Source organism: Mya arenaria, chromosome 11, assembly GCF_026914265.1.
Source record: "Mya arenaria isolate MELC-2E11 chromosome 11, ASM2691426v1".
In the NCBI taxonomy this organism is placed as follows: domain Eukaryota; kingdom Metazoa; phylum Mollusca; class Bivalvia; order Myida; family Myidae; genus Mya; species Mya arenaria.
Window position 1 is genome coordinate 5,351,369 of NC_069132.1, and position 21,950 is coordinate 5,373,318.

The 21,950-nt window shown below is 36.1% G+C and overlaps 1 protein-coding gene across 8 annotated transcripts in view; it reads left to right on the forward strand.

Moving 5' to 3' along the window:
• LOC128209910 (ral GTPase-activating protein subunit alpha-1-like) overlaps positions 1-21,950 on the forward strand; it is an 87,606-nt gene that overhangs the window by 38,447 nt on the left and 27,209 nt on the right. For all 8 annotated transcript variants that reach the window (XM_052914172.1, XM_052914174.1, XM_052914177.1 and 5 more), the window contains 7 exons: positions 8,805-8,960; positions 15,207-15,383; positions 16,053-16,237; positions 16,552-16,650; positions 16,884-17,039; positions 17,507-17,638; positions 20,640-20,762. In XM_052914172.1, coding sequence (XP_052770132.1) covers positions 8,805-8,960; positions 15,207-15,383; positions 16,053-16,237; positions 16,552-16,650; positions 16,884-17,039; positions 17,507-17,638; positions 20,640-20,762 — 1,028 coding nt within the window. The remainder of the gene's footprint in view (positions 1-8,804; positions 8,961-15,206; positions 15,384-16,052; positions 16,238-16,551; positions 16,651-16,883; positions 17,040-17,506; positions 17,639-20,639; positions 20,763-21,950) is intronic.

The window sequence follows — 21,950 nt, forward strand, 5'->3', positions numbered from 1 at the left end:
AATGAGAGATGAAACAGATGCCTTATTCCATTGTTACTGGCATGCACAATTGACACCTAGAGAAGTGGCTTTGTTACTTTGTTACTGACAGTTGCTGGCTCCTAAATGAACAACATTTATTCACGTGAAAATAAAACCCTATGTTATGAACGAGCAAATTAAACAAAAATTTAGTTTGATAGTGCATCAATTATCATTTTTCAATGAAAATTGTTTCAAATGTTGATACAATTTAAGTTTTTAGCTCTACTGGCCAAAGGCAAATGTGTACGTAGTATGTGCATCCGTGCGTCCGTGCGGTCGTGCGTTCTTGCGTCTGTAAACAATTGCTTGTGAACACGATACAGTCTTCAGTTTTGATTTTATCTTGATGAAACTTGTACAGTATCTAGATATCCATTAGAGCTTGGTTCCTATCGAAAACCAGCCAGATCCGCCTATGCATGCCTAGATTATGGCCCTTGATAGTATAAAAAAATGCTATTGTGTAAACAATTGGTTGTGAACACGATACAGTGTTCAGTTTTGATTGTATCTCGATGAAACTTGTACAGTATCTAGATATCCATTAGAGCTCGGTTTCTTTCGAAAACCAGCCAGATGTGCCCATGAATGCCTAGATTATGCATGCCTAGATCATGGCCCTTGATAGTATAAAAAAATGCTAATGTGTTAACAATTGGTTGTGAACACGATACAGAGTTCAGTTTTGATTGTATCTTGATGAAACTTGTACAGTATCTAGATATCCATAAGAGCTCGGATCCTTTCGAAAACCAGCCAGATCCGCCCATGAATGGCTAGATTATGGGCCATGAAAGTTTTAAAGAAATGCTTTCTATTTTTAGCCAGGTCTGCATGAGCGAATTCTATTTTTAGCCAAGTTTACATGTATATGTAAATTCAAGTCTAGAGTTAAGGGAGACAATTTGCAAGTCTAGGATTTTGAGAGACAATTTGCTTTTTGCTTTTGCAGTTGATTTTGTGAATTACTCTGCCTTGTTCTTGTTGAAAGCCCAAAGGCCATTTTTTAGCTTTAAGTTCTGTAGTTTGTGCATTCATCTTAACAAAATTGGTTGTGAATGTTTAAGTTATGCACCTGGTGTCATTACTGGCCACACCCAGGGTTCACAGGTTTGGTAAACATAAATCTGGAAAGGTTTGAAAATCTTTTTGTGTGTTCGTGCATCCATCTCAGCACAATTGATTGTGAATGTTTGTTCAAATTGATCAATGTTGTCCTAGGATGCCCTTGACTTTGACCTTTTGACCAACTTTTTTTAACTTTTAAAACTACAGAAAATTTTACTATGAGTACAGTTTTGAAAGCATTTTTTTTTTGTCGGATGACTTTTACTTGGCACATATTAAAATAGTTCATGCAACTAATCTGCTTACAATACTTTCTGGGCTCAGATGTTGAACGTGCTACGTTTTCAGGTAACCCAAACACAAAACATAAACTATATGTCTGTTGCCTTTTACCCATACATACATGCTCTGGATTGATATGACCACAAAAGCCATGCCAGTAGAGCATAGGCCCTTTTGGGCGCCCTTTTGGGCCTCTTGTTTCATTTTCTCAATGAAAATGGAAAATCCATGGCTTTCTGTTGCAATTGACATTTCATATTGAAACGCAGTAAACAAATTCATATGACTCATGACTTGTTGTGGGGGTAATCAGTTGTTGGTAGCCCAAAATAAACTGTTAAAGGTTATTAGTATGTGTATTACAGAAGTAAATGGTGGCACGACTGCGTCATTTTTATCCATTATATTTTGGTGAACATGTACTTGTAACCATTTACTGTTACATACTGTAGCATTCAATTATTTGAGTTAGTAGAATTTACCAGTTTACACACTTTATTAAATATAGTGTAGGCCATCATGAATAGACAGTTTTAATTGTTTTCGGAGCCAGTTGTTGCCTTATCTATATCAATGAAGTATCTGTAGAAACATATGCAAGATTGCAGAATTTATTGACTGTCTGATGTTTAGTTAATAATAGGTTCAATTATACTGATAGTTAAAGATAGCTTGTGCCTTATTAACAAAATGTTTTACCTTGAAACTTACCTGTTTTTATCGAAGCCGCTTGAAAATACTGTACTTTACTTTTTTTATTGAAAAAAAAATGCACAAATATCTAACCTTATCATTGCTTCAGGTTTCTCCTATACAATAAAGTTTAAGATGTTCTACTTTACTTGTACTGTATATGAATAATAAGGCTGCTAAAATATGGCAATTTGTCGTTTTGACCAATTTTGACCTCGCTGACTGATTTGTTAAACCTTGATTGTCCTTCACATATTCTTAAATATACCAACAAACATGTCAAGATGACCAATAGACAGAGGCGACCTGTACTTATCAGCTACGATTATCAATCAATATCTTTAAATGTGGCGGCCCAACACATGGTATATCGCAGGAAACACAATTAAACAAATTATGTCATAATTATAACATATTGCCAATTATCCAATGATAACGCAAAATAATGCTGCTGGTATAAATACTTAGCATGTTGTTCGTTTGTGAATTAACAAACTGTTACAACCTTTTAAAAAGGGTTTTAAAGATAACTTTAAAGGCACTCAAAGAATGCTGACAATTCTTGTGTTTATTGCTCAAATTTTGCTGACTATATAATACAATATGTTCCGGGTCGATGGGCCCAGACCGATTGAGATTTCAAAATTAAAGCAGCACTGATATATGACCTTGGATTTGTAGATTTTTTCAAATGATTATAAATAGTGAACTGGTTGCTTCTGGTTTTACTTTATCTGATGTAAGTATATTGACAATCAAGTTTGATAAAAGTTTGAAGCTAGGAAACCCGCATAAGAGCTTTAAGGAGGCAGTTTGTTTTTCTCAAATCTATTCATGAATTGGTTTCAGCCCTTCAGCTGCCAGTCCATTTCACCCCAGATATATATACATATATTTTGTATATGAATATATATATACATGTATAATTTATATTTTCCTGGTTTAAATGTGTTGAGTTAAGCCCCTTGGTAAACTTAAAAAAAACCATACAAGATGTGCTCTTTAACTCAAAGTATTGAATTAAGAATAAATCCACATTTGAACAGCTGTGCAATAAACACATTCTTGAAATCTCATCTTTGAATAATTAAAATTGAACATACACTACAGTATAATTTCATTGTGTTAAAATGTTGTGACTTTAGCAGCTGTAAACCTGCATTAGAAGTGTATGCAGATTTCCACCATAGAAATTAGGGTGTTTTTTTGGCAGTCTAAAAGTAGGCAGTTACCAAGGCAATTTCCAGGAGGCAAATATTGAAGATGAACAGGTATATATATATATGTAAGACTCAGATCTTTGGCTAGCCCCACAACTGTCGCCAATCCCAAAAACTTGGCAAAAAATGCAATCCTACCATAAAAACAGGGTCAGCAGCTGTGGGGGCAAATTACTTTATTAATTATCAATTAATTCAATTACAGTCCCATACAGCTCCTTTTCTTCTTCTTTTTTTGTCAATCCTGCATGCAGTGAGCGAGACATAGTTGTCACAAAGGCAGTTCAGTATGTGAATGTGTCAGTGTGTGCAGTAGTGCATCTGTCTGGGCTGTATCTTGACCATGCATTATAGGATATTAAAAAAACTTGCCATGAAGGTACACAATGATGAGGTGGCGTGTCCCTCACAAGACCAAGGTCTGTATCTTAAAGGTCAGCCTTAGAGAGTAATGGTTGAAATAATCCTGGTCCGGGCTCTATCTTGACCATGCATTATAGGATTTTGCCATGGGTTGCCATGAAGGTTCACCATTTTGAGGTTGCACGTTATACTCAAGACCCAGGTCTTTACCTCAAAGTTCAAGGTTCAGAGGTCAGAGGTTGAATGATCCTTGTCGGGGCTATATCTTGACCATGCATTATTGGATTTTTAAAAAAACTTGCTATGAAGGTTCATGATGATTACAAAACCCAGGTCTGAACCTCAATTGTCATGGTCAAGGTAAGAGGTCAAAGGTAGAAATTCTTGTTTGGGCTGTATTTTACCATGATTAGGCGGGTTGTCGTGGGCAAGACCCTGGTCTGTACCTCAAAGGTCAAGGTCAGGATTGGAGGTGAAAGGTTGAAATATGTCTGTCAAAGGCTCTTTTGAAGGGGACTGTGGTTTTCAGTGTATTGTTGGTTGCAGTTTTATTAAATCATATTATAATTGATTATATTCTGCCTGAAAACCACCAAAATTATGTACTTATTGATAGCAGTATCCCTGTTTAGTAAACTTAATCCAACAGCTTATTCGTCATCTCGTTTGTCAGATGACATCATATAAAGATAAGTGACTTGATATTTAGCCAGGGTTGTGGGAACGTTTAAGTGATCGGCCAAGGTTGTGACATAGTTTGGTCAGTTGGATTGGCTATGGTTGTTGGACCTGCCATAGATTTATATATATATTGACATGTGTGGTGTTGAAAAATGATGCTTGTATGTTCTTTTGCAAAGTTTGGAATTGACTTATACTTCTTACGTTAGAGCTACAGACTGATAACATTTGAAGGACTACAAATAAACAAAGCATGTTGATTTCTGTGCTAATTACCCCCTTGCGATAAATAAAACAGCTGTATAAAAGAGTACTGTGTTCAAATAAAGAGCACCTAATTAATCTGAAAACAGAATGTTAACATAGTAATAAAACTCATGCAAGAGGTTGCCACATTGGAAAGATCAGCCCAGGATATCATTATTTAACTTATTACTGACACATGCCGGTATGTTCACAATATCTGGGAAACAGTTTGCATTTTATTGTAATAAATCATTGAAATTATTATTGAACATTCCCAGAACTCAAACAATCTGTTAGATATATATATACATCTTGCAGCTTATGATTAAGAAAGTATGAGAACATAATGGGCTAGGAATACTTGGGTGAGTGGTGATTAGGATTCTTGACTTCAGAATTCTTTATAATTAATTAGTTGAATGTTTTCACTTAAAAAATGGTGAAGTTTCCAGCTGGATTTAACCTGAGTATTTATGCTTATATTATAAACTCCTAAACACTTCTTTAATGCATGTAAGACATGTGAATAGTTAAACATGTTCTGAGATTATTTTTTTCAATTTCAAAAGTGACTTCAGGCATTTACTTTTATGGAAATGAACTGATTATATCTGTGAGTGGAAACTCATTTTGGGTGTGTTTTTTTGTAGTTGGCAATGTTTTTCAGTCTGTATGTCACACTTTTGTATGGCCAGAAATGATGGATGAAGTAAATTTGGCCTTTTCACATCACTTTATGACAGCTTGAAGACCGATCACCTATTGAAACACAACAACAAAAATATGAGAGACTGTCACATTTATGCCAGTGAATGTATGTTAATTAAAACACAATGTTGTTTGTGCTGTCAATGTAAAAGTTTTGTTATGATGTTATTGTAAATATATTGGATGGGTCTATGCAGAATTATACCTCTACAGTTATAATTGCCAGTTGTTTGGTGGTGTTTGCAGACTAGTGTTGTTATTTATTGCACACACTGTATTTGTCCTTGTAATCATGCATGCCCTATATGTAGGGTTCTCAATAAGTATTGGTTGAACTGTCTCTGAAATAGTAAAGTAACCGACCAGCTTTACTGCTTATTGTACTTAAAATTTACTTATTTTTCAGAAATTTGAACTGTCCATTTTTGCTGGCAGTTGGTTCTTATTGATAAATACTGTATTAGACGCACATGGCTCTTTTCCTGGACATTTTCACAGAGTCTAGGACCTAAATAATGCTTCTTTTCATCAATAACATGTAAACATTGAACTGATTTTACTCCAAAATGATTGATTTTATTGACAGCACCCTTGTTTTTATTATCCTGTACCCTATAGTGTTCTATTCTTACCAACGTAATATACCATTATCTTTTAGTGACAAATTTTGGCAAGCGTTTTAGTGCTAGAGTGTATGAAAGGAGACACAAACAGGTAGTGTCTATCAGGACAATTAGGTATTGGGTACACAAAAACATCTGCATATTTCTTTTAATTACTATTGAGCCTTTTTATTTTCTCCCTCTTTCAGTGTTTATGTTGTGTAATCATTTCTTATATCCTCAGCTAATCACATCAATTTCATCACTTGGCATAATAATAAAAAAAAAACATTAAGTGTTTCCATGTGATCCATTCGCACATTTTAGCCATAAAATGATGTCTATATTTGTTAGGGGATGTCTTTCTCAGTATTTATTCAGCATTGCTTGTTTAAAACCTTTGAGAGAGAAATCCATCAGGCTATCTACCACTTTTGTCTTGAGAAGATTTCCCTGAAAGTTGACATTATCTGAACAACGAAAGTGGAAATTAAGTTTGCTCACGAAAGGCAAACATTGGTTAAATTTGGCAGTAATAATGTAGGAGTGTTCTTGTTTCGTTATGTTTTTGTCATGGCTGTCTTCAAGAATTGGGTCTGATTATTGATTGTTGGACAACAGACAAGGCAGGGAAGCGGGGAGAACAGATTGAGTTTCCGCACATCTAGAGTATCTGCTGCACCCAATGAAATCTTACGACTAGATTTTCAGATTTTCTCTTTGAGTCTACTCTTATGTATTGGGAGACCTATTATCATGCATTCTAGAGCACTGTCATTTTAGAGATGTTTACATTTTCCTTACTCTCTGGCAAAACATTCTGATTTTTAGACATTTTAAAAAGGAGATGTATGTTTCAATTGATAAACTCTTATACTGATTGAACTGACAGTGTTGTGGTATTTAGTGTGTGGCCTTTTTCTCTTGTGAGATCTACTAATAATACCATTTTAAACTTTGTTATGATATGCTTATACATCTTATTGAAATAATTGGAATTGTTTTTTTTATTATTTTGCTATTTCCAGACTGTTTTGTGTATGTTGCACAGATGTTTTGAAAGTAAAATACAAACTGTTTGCAAGAATTACTTCATAATTGTGAATCTAAACAATAGAAAACACTTATCAGAAACAGAAATGCTTTGGAAGAGTGATATTTATTGGATCTATTTGAGCTTTCATTTAATAAGCAAACCTGTGGATTTTAAGTTGGAGGTATTTATTATTTTGTATTGGCTTGGTAGACAGTAAGCCACATAAACTTTGTTTATTGCATACTGTATATGAATCCGCATTATTTGCATGCATTAGTAACAATTTGGTAACTTTTAAAAAAAAAGGTAAAATTGAACAAAACTTGTATTATAATAATGTTTAGCCGTTGTGAATTAGTTATCTGAAACTAAGTTGTAATGACTATATAAATAAGTTTGCCTCAATCTGCAGTTTTAGCTGCAAACTTCATGTGTGGTGTACACCATAGAAAATTATTAATAAGCAAATTGTTCTCCGATTTTTTGGAGACATTATAAGTTTAGCAGCTTTATATTCATATTCCTTTAATCATTGTGTATAGGACGCAATCACTATAGGGCGCAGAAAAAAATCCAAGAAAAAAACAAAAACCCTTAATTTCTCTAATGCAATATATAGGACGTAGTGAAAATATGTCAAAATCGGCAGCCACCATATTTGTTTTGACGAATTTTAGTGAATCGTGTGAATGGCAAAGGTTATTAAATAGTACAGCACATGTACATAACAATAGCACAAGTGGTATAAAGCATTTAATTAGTTGATTGCAATACTGTGTTACATAATCAATAAACAACAATTTAATTCTGTCACAATGTCACATAGTATAATGGGACGAACAGCACTGAAATCGCGACAGTTTGTTAAAATTGGTATAAGTACAGAGGCCGTTAGGCAGAGAGAGAGTTTTTCACACCTTCACACATTGAAAGCGCACAATGATGCCACCTTCCAGTATGCAGGTCTATTTTTTAATAATGAATCGTACTACGTAAATTCTACCGTACAATTTCAAAAACTTTACATATTTAAAAACGTTTATTGTTCTCATCTGCTGATGATAACCGTACTCGATTATCCAAATCTTACTAAATCAAACAATCGATGTGAGTGTCGTCCATTTGAAGTAAAATGTTAACAAACACTTTTCCACCATTTATTTCTCTATTTTGAAGCATTTCGGTTAGAAATGGACTTTGAAAAAAATAATTGTTAAAAGTCTAATACTTCTGTTGAAAATTGTTGGTTTCATATTCCAGGGACAGGCAAAAATACTTCAAGAATATTAAGCCAAGGGGGATTGCTTACTAAATGTGTATTTTTCTTTGATACTTTAAAGAAAGTCTTGTTTACTTCATTTGTTATTTGCTACGGTATATCCGCGAGAGAAGAGTATTTATTGGACATGGTAGTTAAGGTACACACATCGCACAGTTTGCAACATTGGTTACTATAAAAATATCATTTGATTTTTTTTATTTATGAATGCAAATAAAAATATAAACACCTATACTAAAACAATACTCAAGCAATCTTTATACAGTGAGTAAAACATAAGGTTAGCTAGGGTTGTATATGGTCCTTCTCTAGACTGCTCAGCATTTCACATTTGTATGAATTCTGCCATTTGGAGAAACATTCAGCCCACTGTTTTTATGTAAAGACGCCTTATCAAAATGCATTGAGATTTATACATGTTATAAGGCGCAGGCTTTTTTTTGGGGGGGGGGGAGTGTGTCCTATACAGAATGATTTATGGTAATGTATTGTGGTGTTTATTGCAACATGCTTTTTTTTTTTGTATGTTGAAGCTCTGAGTGAGATGAAGTAAATAGTGGAATTACCGCAATGATATAAATTGTTTCCCTCTTCCACTTCAGGGGCAGAAACTCGAGAGGACCAGGAGTTAGCTCAGGTGGCCTCCCCTGCTGAGACCCCGAGTAGTGAGTCGACTAGCGCTGTCCACGATGCCATGGACATCAGTGGGGCCAGTAGTGTCGCGTCCGAGCGGTCAGAGACAGACACTGTCACCAGACGTATGTAAACCCAATGTCACTAAGGCCACACTAACTAATTTTTTGTTTGACAGATTTGGGTGTATAAAAATTGGTAAACCGGTTAAAATATAAATGAAATTTTTTTTTTTTCTTATTAAGTTTTAAAAGAGGAAGACTGATATCCACATGGTGTGACCTTTTATTTGTTATTTAAAAAAGATTGATGTGATAATTCAGAATTGAACAAAAGATCAGAAATATTCTTATCTTTCTGTGATTTTGTAATTTGTAAAAACAAATAAGGCATCTCTTAGAAGGAAGAATTTAATTCTATACAGGGCACATCCGAGACAGAATTTGTAGGGAGAAGTGAGAACGTGGAATGGTGCGGGAGGGGGGTTCCCCCTCCTGTAGGTCGGAAAATTTTGAGATTTTAAATGTCAAATGGTGGGTTCTGGCGTGTCCTGGACAACTTTTCTATGCATTTTAATAGGTGTTTATATTGTTTTTAAAATAGTCATACTGGTTGTTTTTAGTTGGAATTAATTTGTTGTATATACCTTTAAAAAAGTCAAGTTTCAAACATTTTATTACATGCAAACCTATCATGCACACATACATATATATCAGAATTTAAATACATGATATATGATGGCATCTTGTAACTCAGTTACACTTTGATGTGTAAGAGGGTGAGGGCCCATTCATGAGATGGCCAAGATTAGCACCTATGGCCCTGGCAAGCTGGAGGTGGTACTGAAATTCCTCCTTGGGGAACTCCCGCTTGGCCAGGTCATAGGCAGCCTTAAGGAGCTTGACCCCAAGCTCGTCATCCTTGGACAGTTTGGCCAGTACGATTTTCTTCATGGGTTCCTGGGAACGCAGAACTGTCTTCTCCAAGGCGGCCTTGTGCTGATTTGCTAAAATTACACAAAATATTTCTTTAAAAATATTTCACAGTATCTCATCATTTTCAGCTGTCATTTAAAATAATTTGGGCATATATTACAACAAGTTTTAAAATATATAAAACCAGACACCTTAAAATTAATACCACTTTGAATTGATTTATCTGCGGACTAAGCAATGCTTCTATTGTTTTAATAAATACTTACACAAGCCACGTCTCCCATGATTGGTTGTTTTTGCTGGTTGGTCATGTCCACGGGCGTAGGCGTTGTCCAACTTAGCACCTCTACAAACTTCGCAGTGCCATTTTTTATCTGCATCTTGTTTGTACCAACTGAAATTATTTTGATAATTTGACTTTTTGAATGATTTCTTATTTGAACTGTCGATCATGTCATCACTATCAACATCGTCAGCTTTACGTTTCAGGCCTGGGGAATCCTGCAGAAGCCACGTAGAAAGCATGATTACTATTAAACAGAATGCAAAATATCTCATATATAGAATATTGATGTGAACCGTTCGAAGAAAAAATAAATAATGGAAGCATTTCTGAAATAAAAAACAACAAACCTGGAACTGTGATTCGCACTTGCCCTTCTCGCTAACTTCGCAGTAATCACACCCAATTAAGTTCATTTGTCATCAGTGCACATCATTAAAACCGCTATTGTCATAAAGTATAAATCCTAATTGGCACTAATTGACATTTACAAACATCGGCAAGTGTAAGTATTAATCCCTTACAATTTTATTACATCGATGACGTAGCGCATGTACACAAAGTCAATGGTGCAAACACGTGCCTCTATTGAATAAAACAAGCATTCTCATTGGCCGAAGTCAATGGAGCATATTTACTAGGTTTAACATGATTGGCTGTTTGTCAATCGAGCTGACAGGCGGGAGGCGGAGTCGCTCTGTTTTGACAAGCGTTAGTTCTTAGCGATATCGACTTTTTGATCTTTGAAAAAGTCGGCGAAGTTGACTTCGCTTTGATCTTAGAAAATAGCGAAGTTGCCGCGGGCAGGGCGACTTAATCGCCTAAGTCGCCTGGTAGGATGGGCCCTGCTATAAACAATTAGTTTCAAAATCGATTAATGTTTCTGAAGAATATACTTTTTAAGAAATGAACAATATGATGTTTAAAAAACAGATGACTAAGGTTTACTCTCATTTGTGCTAATATTTTACGTTTATTAAGTGTAACTACAGTTTGTAAACTTAATAGACTTGGTGAAATATGCCTGTCAATGAGTTTACCAAAGCAAAATCATAATGCCATTTTGCACCACAGAGACGGTCAAATTCTACTGCCCAAACAGGTGCTCCACACAAGTTTTAATGCCTTTAAGAATAGGTTTGTTACTGTGCCGTTCTGTGAGCCTTATTTAAAGCAATGTTGGAATTGGTCAGTGAAACTAATGCTGTACATGTATGGATGCTTTGTGGAGATATCAGCCTTCCTATTCAATAAATGTACTGGTTTGAGACCCCTTTTTGCCCGGAATTGGAGGGTTTTCTTGATTAACTCGAGAAATACTGAATATCATTGAAGCAATTTCACACAAACAAAGTTAGGCTCATGATCTAAAAATCAGTATGATAATATTCATAACGTATGTTTATTTTCACAAAGAACTCATGTGCCAAACATACTTCACAAAATCCACTGAAATGACAGTGTACTGTACCAATATTTTGCCCACTTTTCGTAAAAGCTAATCATATAAAAAAAATATCGAAACAATATTCCTGATTGGCAACAAAATTTGTTATTCCTATTTTCTTTACAATCTTACATGATGTTCTGTTTAAGCGAGTATTTTGGGGTGAAACATTTCTTACTTTTTTGTGTGGTATAAGTTGATTTTCCCCCGCTGGACAAATATGGTGCAATATCAATATTGCTGATAAATAGCTAATTTTCTGAGAAAAATATTAGTTTTCTTATTTTTAGGCTTTATTTGAACTCAAAGTATCATTTGTATGAAAATCAATCGTACTGGAATTGTTGAACAAAAAATTTACAGGGTGGGCAAATAATTGGTACAGGCGAAAAGTGGTCCCTATAACCAGTATAGTATATGCCAAATCATGGATGGCAGCAGTCAGTTTCTATGATGTGTGAAGACGATTAGCAATAATAAGTGATGGGCAATTGGCTGGGATTTCCAAAATATTAATCCGAGATCTTGTCCTATCAATTATTTGATTTAATGTCAGATTGCCTATCATTTATCAATTAATTATGTCTCCCCCTCTCTGGGGGAGACATATTGTTTTTGCCCTGTCCGTCAGTCCGGTAGTCCGTCAGTCCGTCAGTCCGTCCGTACGTCACACTTCGTTTCCGATCGATAACTGGAAAACCGCATGACCTAGGATCACCAAACTTGGTAGGGAGGTTGGTCATGAGGTGTAGAAGATCCCTATTGTTTTTGGGGTCACTAGGTCAAAGGTCAAGGTCGCGGCGACCCCCAATGTAAAAAACATTTCCGCTCAATATCTTGAGAATGGTTTGACCTAGGTTCACCAAACTTGGTAGGGAGGTTGATCATGAGGTTTAGAAAACTCCTATATTTTGGGGGGTCACAAGGTCAAAGGTCAACGTCGCTGTGACCTCTAATGTAAAAAAATATTTCCGTGCAATATCAGGAGAATGCTTTGATCTAGGTTCACCAAACTTTGAAGTGAGGTTGGTCATGATGTCTAGATGATCCCAATTGTTTTGGGGGTAACAAGGTCAATAGTCAAGGTCGTGGTGACCTTCCATGTAAAAATCATTTGCGTGTAATATCTTTATGTCTCCCCCATTCATGGGGAGACATATTGTTTTTGCCCTGTCCGTCAGTCAGTCCATCAGTCTGTCAGTCAGTCAGTCAGTACGTCACACTTCGTTTCCGCCCAATAACTATAGAACTCTTAGACCCAGGAACTTCATACTTGGTATGCTAGTTGGTCATGACTAGTAGATGACCCCTATTGAATTTGGGGTCACTAGGTCAAAGATCAGGGTCAACGTGACCTTGAGGTGAAGAAACGGTTTCCACTCAATAACTAAAGATCCTTTGGGTCCAGGAACTTCATACTTGGTATGCTAGTTGTTCATGACTATTAGATGACTCCTATTGATTTTGAGATCAAAAGGTCAAAGGTCAAGGTTACCTTCAGGTAAAAAATGTTATGTTGGCAGTGACCTTAAGCTTAAAAATGGTTTCTGCTCAATAACTAAAGAAAGCTTGTACCCAGAAACTTCATAGTTGTTCATGACTAGTAGATGACTCCTATTGATTTTGAGATCAGTAGGTCAATGGTCAAGGTCACCGTGACCTTGAGGTGAAGAAACTGTTTCCGCTCAATAACTAGAGAACGCTTGCAACCAGGAATTTCATACTTGGTATGCTAGTTGGTCATGACTAGAAGATGACCCATATTGATTTTGAGATCACTAGGTCAAAGGTCAAGGTGGCCATGACCTTGAAGTGAAGAAAAAGTTTCCGCTCAATAACTAAAGATCCTTTGGTTTCAGGAACTTCATACTTGGTAAGCTAGTTGTTCATGACTAGAAGATGACCCATATTGATTTTCAGATCAAAAGGTCAAAGGTCAAGGTTACCTTCAGGTAAAAAATGATACGTTGGCGGTGACCTTAAGCTTAAAAATGGTTTCTGCTCAATAACTTAAGAACGCTTGTACCCAGGAACTTCATTCTTGGTACGCTAGTCGGTCATGACTAGTAGATGACCCCTATTGATTTTGAGATCAGTAGGTCAAAGGTCAAGGTTGCCATGACCTTGAGTTGAAGAAATGGTTACCGCTCAGTAACTAAAGAACACTTGCACCCAAGAACTTAATACTTGGTATGCAAGTTGGTTATGTAGATGATCCCTATTGATGTTGTGATCAGTAGGTAAAAGGTCATGGTCACGATGACTGTGAGCTGAAAAATGGTTTCCGATCAATAATTGAATAACGCTTGCGCCCAGGAACTTCATACAATGCAAACTTCGTTTACATTTTCCATGATTAATCAACAACACTTTCTTCTCTTCACTATTTAATATAATCGAATAAACCAAACTTCACTTTTGGTTTGTCTCCAGTCCAAAGTTACAAATTTCATGTCCATCATTTATTTTTTCTCAGCTACGACCACACAATAGGGGAGACAAGCGCTTTTTCAAAAAAGCAATCTCTAGTATTTAAATATATTCCTTTGCTTAACCAGCCTCTAAGCTGATGATGTATCATTTATCAATCAATACCCTGAAATATTATATTTTAATGAAAAATTAATGTGATATTTGTTGATTTAAACAAGTCATTGAATAAAATTAACCAGCATAAAATGTTTTTTTCACTGTATAACAAACATAAAATAGATCTAAAAACAGCTGGAAAAAATCTTACTGCAAGCACCATCACAAACTCATACAAATTCATGCAAACTTGGCAAGTTAATGTTTGCAAATCCTGGTCACCCAAAATTTCAGTGTTGATGCAGGTTTTTTGATAGAACATTTTCTTCACAGTTTAAAATAGCAGCACAAGATATTACGAGAAAGTTATCAATTCTGTCAATTTCACGATCATTGGTTTTTACGAAAAATGTAAATGGAGTAGAATAATGAAACAGAAACCAATAACAAAACATTTCAAAAACTGAACCAATTGCTCTTGTGAATTCAAAGAAAGAAGTAGATTGTCTGCGATTTTAGTGCTTGTTTCCTTCTTATTGTCAGAGTGCAGGTGAAAACAGCAATAGACTTCATAAAATTTACAGTAAGCTCATTTTTAAATAGAAGTATGTTTTCTTCAAACTTGGTATGCCAGTTGGTCATGACTAGTAGATGACCCATATTGATTTTGAGATCACTGATCTTATACAGTAGATGAACACTATTGAATATGGGTGAATAGACCAAACTTCAAGGTCACTGTTGGTTTGTCTCCAGTCCAAAAGTACAAATTTCATGTCCATCATTCATTATTTCTCATGTAATGGGAAAGACAAGTCCTTTCGCAAAAAATCTGTTATTATTTTTGTGCATCTGCTGTTTGACATTTTCTAGTACACCACTAATTGTCATGTGTTATGAGTATAATTGATATGATGCCAAGTCCCTGGCTCATATTAGAAGGGAAAACATGAAAGTGTATTGTATGTAAGAAAAAACAAATTTCTACAAGATTTTTGAATGAATTCTAATACCTTTGCATTTATCAACATGGACCAGATCTGACCAGTTCATAAATACTGCATCAAAAAGTTCGGAAAAATGCAATCTACACAAATCTATCCAGTGAGCCAAAAATTGATAATAATGTTGTGGTTATCACCTGACAAAGCCTAGCATGTTTGTTGTATACTTGCAGGGTCACGGTCCCCATCTCCAACATCTGCCCATTACCGTTCTGGTACTCGTACCCCGTCCCCAACCCCCAGTAGTGAGCTGGGTGTTGACCTGCCCTGCCAACACAAGGACAGTCCCACCCCAGACCGGGACAGTCTACATATAGAGATGGTGGCCGGCAATGAACAGCAGAACAGAGGTAGTAATGTCTTCATGTTATAACCAAATGGCTTTATCAGTTATTCTAGAGCTGATTGTGGGGTTATTATTTATCACGATTAAAATAAATATGAAACCATGTTCAGCTTTTTAGGTAGGCTCAACATAATAAATATTGTAATATTGAGTTTTTGCCAAAAAACATGCTCCATTTAACAGTATCAAGTTCCTTTCAGATCCATGGGCTTAATTTTAAAGCACTTTTGACTTCAAATGTCATGATATTATGACTGATATTTTATTACACCAACAGTAACACAGAATATCATGACATTTACCAGTAGATACATATTTGGTATCATGCACTATTAAATTTCGAAGATAAATTCTGTTTGTATTTTGTTGAAAAAATGAATGACCATACCGCATTCGGGAAGGAAATTTTATTACCCTTGAAAATTTATTAATAATTTATAACTATTTATAATAATATACAACTATTTATAATCTATCTTATTCATGCACTTTTTCTCTTTTACATATTTTTTGCCATGTTGGCAACAATTTTGTTTAACTTTTCCAACTCTATAATGTACATGCATACATCAGTAGCTATGCCCCTGCTTTGGGAAAAAATGAGTTCACTGCAATGTACTTGGTCTTTATTTTCAAGTAAAAAAGTACAAGTTCATTTCATTCTTTTACTCAGGCTCCCTTGAAGAGTTCAAGTCAGTATTGGCGGGTGGCACGTGCCAGGGTTGGCTGCCAGATGTGTCAGTGATCCTGTGGCGACGAATGCTGGGAGCTCTTGGAGACGTCAACAAGATAGATGACCCGGCCATCCATGCCTCCGTCTTTGAACACCTCTGTTACCTACAGGAAACTCTTAGCAGGGTCAGATATTACAATATTGGACAGATGTTTTGCCTTTCACATTGTAAATACTTCTGGTGGGCAGTTTTAATTTACTTTACAAGCTGTTCTCAGAGCATTATTTATTGAAATATCAACAAATAGCCAATGACAAATTGTAAGGCTTTTTCTAGGCTAATTATTCTCTGGGAAGATTTATTTGTCTATTAGTAAGAGGGGGAAGCTTCCTGTTACTTTAATTGCTATGTTAGCTGATATATAGCATATGGGTGTTGAGAGTGGCTGATATTAAGCCTGATGTAACATGGCTGGTAAATGATCGGTCTACCATACAGATGCGGGACAACATGGGAGTGACAGTGGACAATCAGTCATCACCGACACCTCCAGAGCTCATACCCCCACAGACTATCTTCTCATCATGGTTGTTTGAGGTGATTATTATTACAATATTATTCAACTATTAGCATGTCTCAATGTATAAGGTGATGGAATTATGTTTTAATAATTTGTATGTTGCAAGTATAGTAAAAAAACAATTATTAACATCTTATAATGTTGTCCATGTTACTTTAAAGCTGTTGTTACTGTTAATATTTTTTTTAATGCACAGGTTTATGAACTGAATGCAAAATGCTAGTTCCCATAATTGTCATTTCCTCTACAGTGCCTTACCCTGAGTAACAAGTACAAGCGTGGGAAGCTGTTAGCATACCAGTTGTTATGCCAGATGATGATCCGACCCCCAGACCTGACCCTCTCCCCGGACCTCTTAGCTCATTTCTATCATGTCCTACACCAGGGCCTCAACCAGCAGGATCAGGTAGAAGCTGAGCCAAGTTATATCTTCCATATCTTACCAGCTTTAATAATGATTCTCAATTGTTCAAATAACAGAAACAGATTACAACTGCACTATCTGTACAATTTATCTAGAAAGTGTCAAGACATTGACAATAATCAAAATGAAAGTATGCCATTGTGGTCAAATTTACCACAATGTCTATAAAACACTGTGTGTTACAGTTTTATATTGGTATTGATTTTGAGAGTCTGATAAAAAAAATCTTAGTTACATAGGGCTATCTGGCTGTGGTTTCTATTTACCACATGGTTGATGAATTGGAAGTATCTTGTAAATATTTGGGGTCCCATTTTAATGGGATGCACAGTAACTTGTATATGGGGTCGTTGGCCAGAAAATTGTGTCACTGACTACATTTTTCTGTGTCAGGGAAATCCCTAGTTAGTTACAGTACACTTCCATGTAAACTATTTTGTGTGTTTCAGGATGTTCGTAATGTGCTGGTGCAGTACACTGGGCCTCGCCTGTTCTACACTCCCCTGCCTGGAAACACCATGCTTATACTGGACATGGTCACCGCCATAGAGTCAATCATCATCAGTGCAGAGGTCAGGGGGGTAGGTACTGCACTGTCATGTGTGCTTGCAGATGTTTACAGGCTTTAAGTTATAGTTATTTCATGTGTTTACTTTAATGTTACTGAAAGAAGCAGTTATCTGAGGCTTAGCATAAGCTAGACACAAGGCTTGTTCAAAATTAAGATTTTTCTAATTTCAATTACAGTACACTTAACGAGCTAGACCCACTTTCCGTTTCCCTCCGCGGATTTTGCTATCGCGGCCAACACAATGATTTTATCGACTGTCCGCGTTCCTCGGAGTTTGAATTTAAGGCCCTCGGAGGGTGATCAGTCGACTGAAGAATAACGAACTCGGCATTCCTCGTAGGGGTTAATTCCGCGAAACTCTGCGGACACTTGATAAGAATCTACGCTTAAGTTATTTTATTTTATTAAAATATACCGATAAGACGGCTCCAGAAAATTCCTATTATTCTTTTTCCTCTGCCTGTTTTGCATGAAGTTAGCTTACCACAAAAATGCAGTCGTATTTCACTAGTTGCACATGCATCTTATTAACGTGTTTTTGCTAATGACTGATAAACACATTTCATCGGAGAAATTCTAGGTTACACATTTTCGGAAAATCAGGAGGTCAAACACGCGTTCAAAGTTCACAGCGCATGGTTTTGAAGGCCTTCTTGCCTCGTTTTCTGTGGAAAATTCCATTAAACGTCATAGCTATTTTTAACCACCAATAATAAATAGTATATTCTACATTGTATTGTACATGGTTCAGAATCGTGTAAATAGTCGGCTGCTTTATGATGCAATAAAATTAGTGGCAATACTTTAATGATTCATTGTTGATTATTCAAGACAATATATATTCAATTGGCATTTACGGACATAAATAACGTTGGTACATGTAAGAATCTTTTATGCTTAACAATGTGCATAAGCATAACAATAAATAACTTCTAAACAAGAAAGATTTCTTGCTTATCTGATTAGACTCGGGAGTTCCGCCGCGGGATCATAAAATCGAACAATTCTCAACGCTATCGTTCATATCATATCGTCCAGCCACTCGGAGGAACTCGGGGGGATTTTAGCGAGGCCAACAGTTTTACCCTTGGATGAAACCCGCGATCATCGACTTTATCCCTCGGAGAAAGCGAGGAAAGTGGGTCTAACTCGTTGAGAGTACTGTACTGATTATTGCTTGCAAACATTACTGGAATATGAAACATGTATAAAAACTGAAAAACAAGATACTGAAAATTCTTTTTACTTAATATGAATATTTATCATGGAAAGTCAATACCAATTCTTTTAAAAGAAAGCACTTCATGGAAATGAAAAAAATAAATTTAAAAGCTGACTACATTAATACTTGTGAAAACGTCACATGAAGATTAAAATAATAATTTAAAAGTCAGTGCCAAGATCAGTGTTCTGCCAAGGATTGAAAAAGATGGGGCCGAATGGCCCAGCAGTCATGAAAATTAGGGGCCATTTTCAAAAGTGAAGGGCCATGACCTTCTCCAGGGAAAAAATGAAAACTTGGCACAAATGAGACACAATGATATATGTTAAGAACAGTTTCACATGTCAATGTGTTGTTATGCTTTATCAGGGATGTGATTGACCTGGCAGCTGGAGGGCACTTTTGGGGTCAAAAGCACACTGCCGTAGAAGAAAGACTGGCCCCAAAGCACACTAGTAACTTTTTGAATCGGCTAAAAAAAATAAAAAATCTTTTTTGGGGGGGGGGTCCTTGGGACCATTAGATCCGCAGAATTCCGCGAATCCACAGACAAATCACCTCCCTAAATTATAACCCTCCCCAGCCAGGAACATTTTCCTCTGTTTTGCATTCCTCTAATGCACCAGGGCCTCATTGAAATTGAATTTGTTTATATCGCCCCCATCTAATTTGAGTTGTTTTCTTTTTCTCAGCCATGATGATGACATTGAATTTGTTAAAAAAAAATATACTACCCCTCGCGGTTGGATAGTTACACGTATAAGGACCAATGAAAATCGTTGTTTTATTGAATGAATGCTGTGCTGTAAAAGTTCTGAAAAAGAAATCGATTAAGTCAAAACAGCTTTTTAAAAATTCGATTAAGTCAAAACGGCTTTTCGAAAAACGGGCGCGCCGATCGGCCCGTCTACAGGTATTTCGTTGCGCCATCCCGATTTTTTCCGCGCCAATGGCGCAAGGGCGCGTCCTTGGCAGAACACTGCAAGATGCACAATAAGATTAAGAGAAGACAGCAGTTAATTGTTGCATACATAATTTATGTCCTGCATTGCAATTGGGGCTCAATAATTAGACTTTATTAGAACTGGTGGCGTATGATACAGAAAACAATTGCCCTGATTTTATTGACGTTCACTGGGCCTCACAAATTGCCTGCAAAATAAAGTTAAGAATGTCTTCATCTAGGCTTCTTGTGAACAATTCATTTGTTGAAATTCAGATCTTTCTTGAACAAGCCTGAATTCTATTAGTATGCCTCAGAAGGGTCGAAATAGTAATAGGATTGTCTGTTCATATGTCTATCTGTCACTATGGTTTCCGATCAATATCTGAAGAATGGATGGGCCCGGGAACCTCAAAATTGGCAAGCAGGTGGGTCATGACCGTCAGATATATAGACCTTCAGCTGGAAAACGGTTCTGATCAATAACTGAAGAATATTTAGGCACAGTAAGGTCAAACTTGGTAGGCAGGTTGATCTTAAGAACAGGTGATCCTATTTGGTGTTGAGATCAGTATTCCAAAGGTCACAGTGAAAAGCAGTTTCCAATCAATAACTGGAGAATGCTAGAGGAACCTCAGACTTGGTAGGTAAGTGGTCATGTAGCTTCAGACCAATAAACTTGTGGCAATTTCCATTCTGGGCTGCCATAATATAGTCAATTACTTTCAGACCCCTCGACTTGAGGCAATTTCCATTCTGGGCTGCCATAATGTTCAATTCTTTCAGACCCCTGGACTTGAAGCAATATCCATTCTGGGCTGCCATAATGTATTTAATTTCTTTCAGACCCCTCGACTTGAGGCGATATCTATACTGGGCTGCCTGGTCTGCTTCCCCAACCACTACAAGGACATACCACTCATGCATAATGACCTGGAGAGGGTCACTGTCAAATCAGATGTTATCAAGGTTAGTTACATTCTTATTACAAAGAAATATAATGTTGTCTAGGTTTGATGTTTTGTCTAAATTAAGAGGAGGCTGAGTAAATGTTGATTTCAATGAAGATGTGAAATGTTATACTTTTCAGTGATTTATAAAAATTAATAAGTGAGATATAATGGATGTCCCACTGTTATAATTTTTGATATCAATGACAGTATGATGGGATGTTAACAAAAATATATTATCACCCTTTCAGATTAAATACTGTTTGATGTCATTTTAACGGATTTTAGCATATAATATAAAGAAAATTGTTTGTTATAGTGAGATAATAATTTATGTTTTTAACCAATACTAGTGTTTTTATCCACCTTTTGTGAGAGGGGCCAGGGCCCAGGTACTGTAAAAAATAGTGACAAAATGCCTAAAATTATGTATTTACTTTAGTTAATTTTAAACAAAGAAACAAAGAAAGATCCTAGGTTTCATCTATTTTTGCATTTAAATATATTTGTACTAGTTAACATGCTGAGAGTTTTTAGGATTGTGAAATATTTGGTCCAATTTTTGTGAAAAAAAAGAATGTTCTGTGATTGTGAATGGGCTGAAATTTGACTCAAATTTAAGTCGAAATAAACAACAATCATGAGCACTAAAATTAATTCTATAAAATGTGCCACAGCATTTATTGGAAATGTAACGTTTGATGTGATCACAAGTGATTTTTAGCTCTACTGGCCAAAGGCCAGAAGAGCTTATGCGATGGTAATGTGTACGTAGTATGTGCATCCGTGCGGTCGTGCGTCCGTGCGCTCGTGCGTCTGTAAACAATTGGTTGTGAACATGATACAGTCTTCAGTTTTGATTGTATCTCGATGAAACTTGTACAGTATCTAGATATCCATTAGAGCTCGGTTCCTTTCAAAAACCAGCCAGATCCACCCATAAATGCCTAGATTATGGGCCATGAAAGTTTTAAAGAAATGCTTTCTATTTTTAGCCAGGTCTGCATGAGCGAATTCTATTTTTAGCCAAGTTTACATGTACATGTAAATTCAAGTCTAGAGTTAAGGGAGACAATTTGCAAGTCTAGGATTTTGAGAGACAATTTGCTTTTTGCTTCTGCAGTTGATTTTGTGAATTACTCTGCCTTGTTCTTGTTGAAAGCTCAAAGGCCATTTTTTAGCTTTAAGTTCTGTAGTTTGCACATTC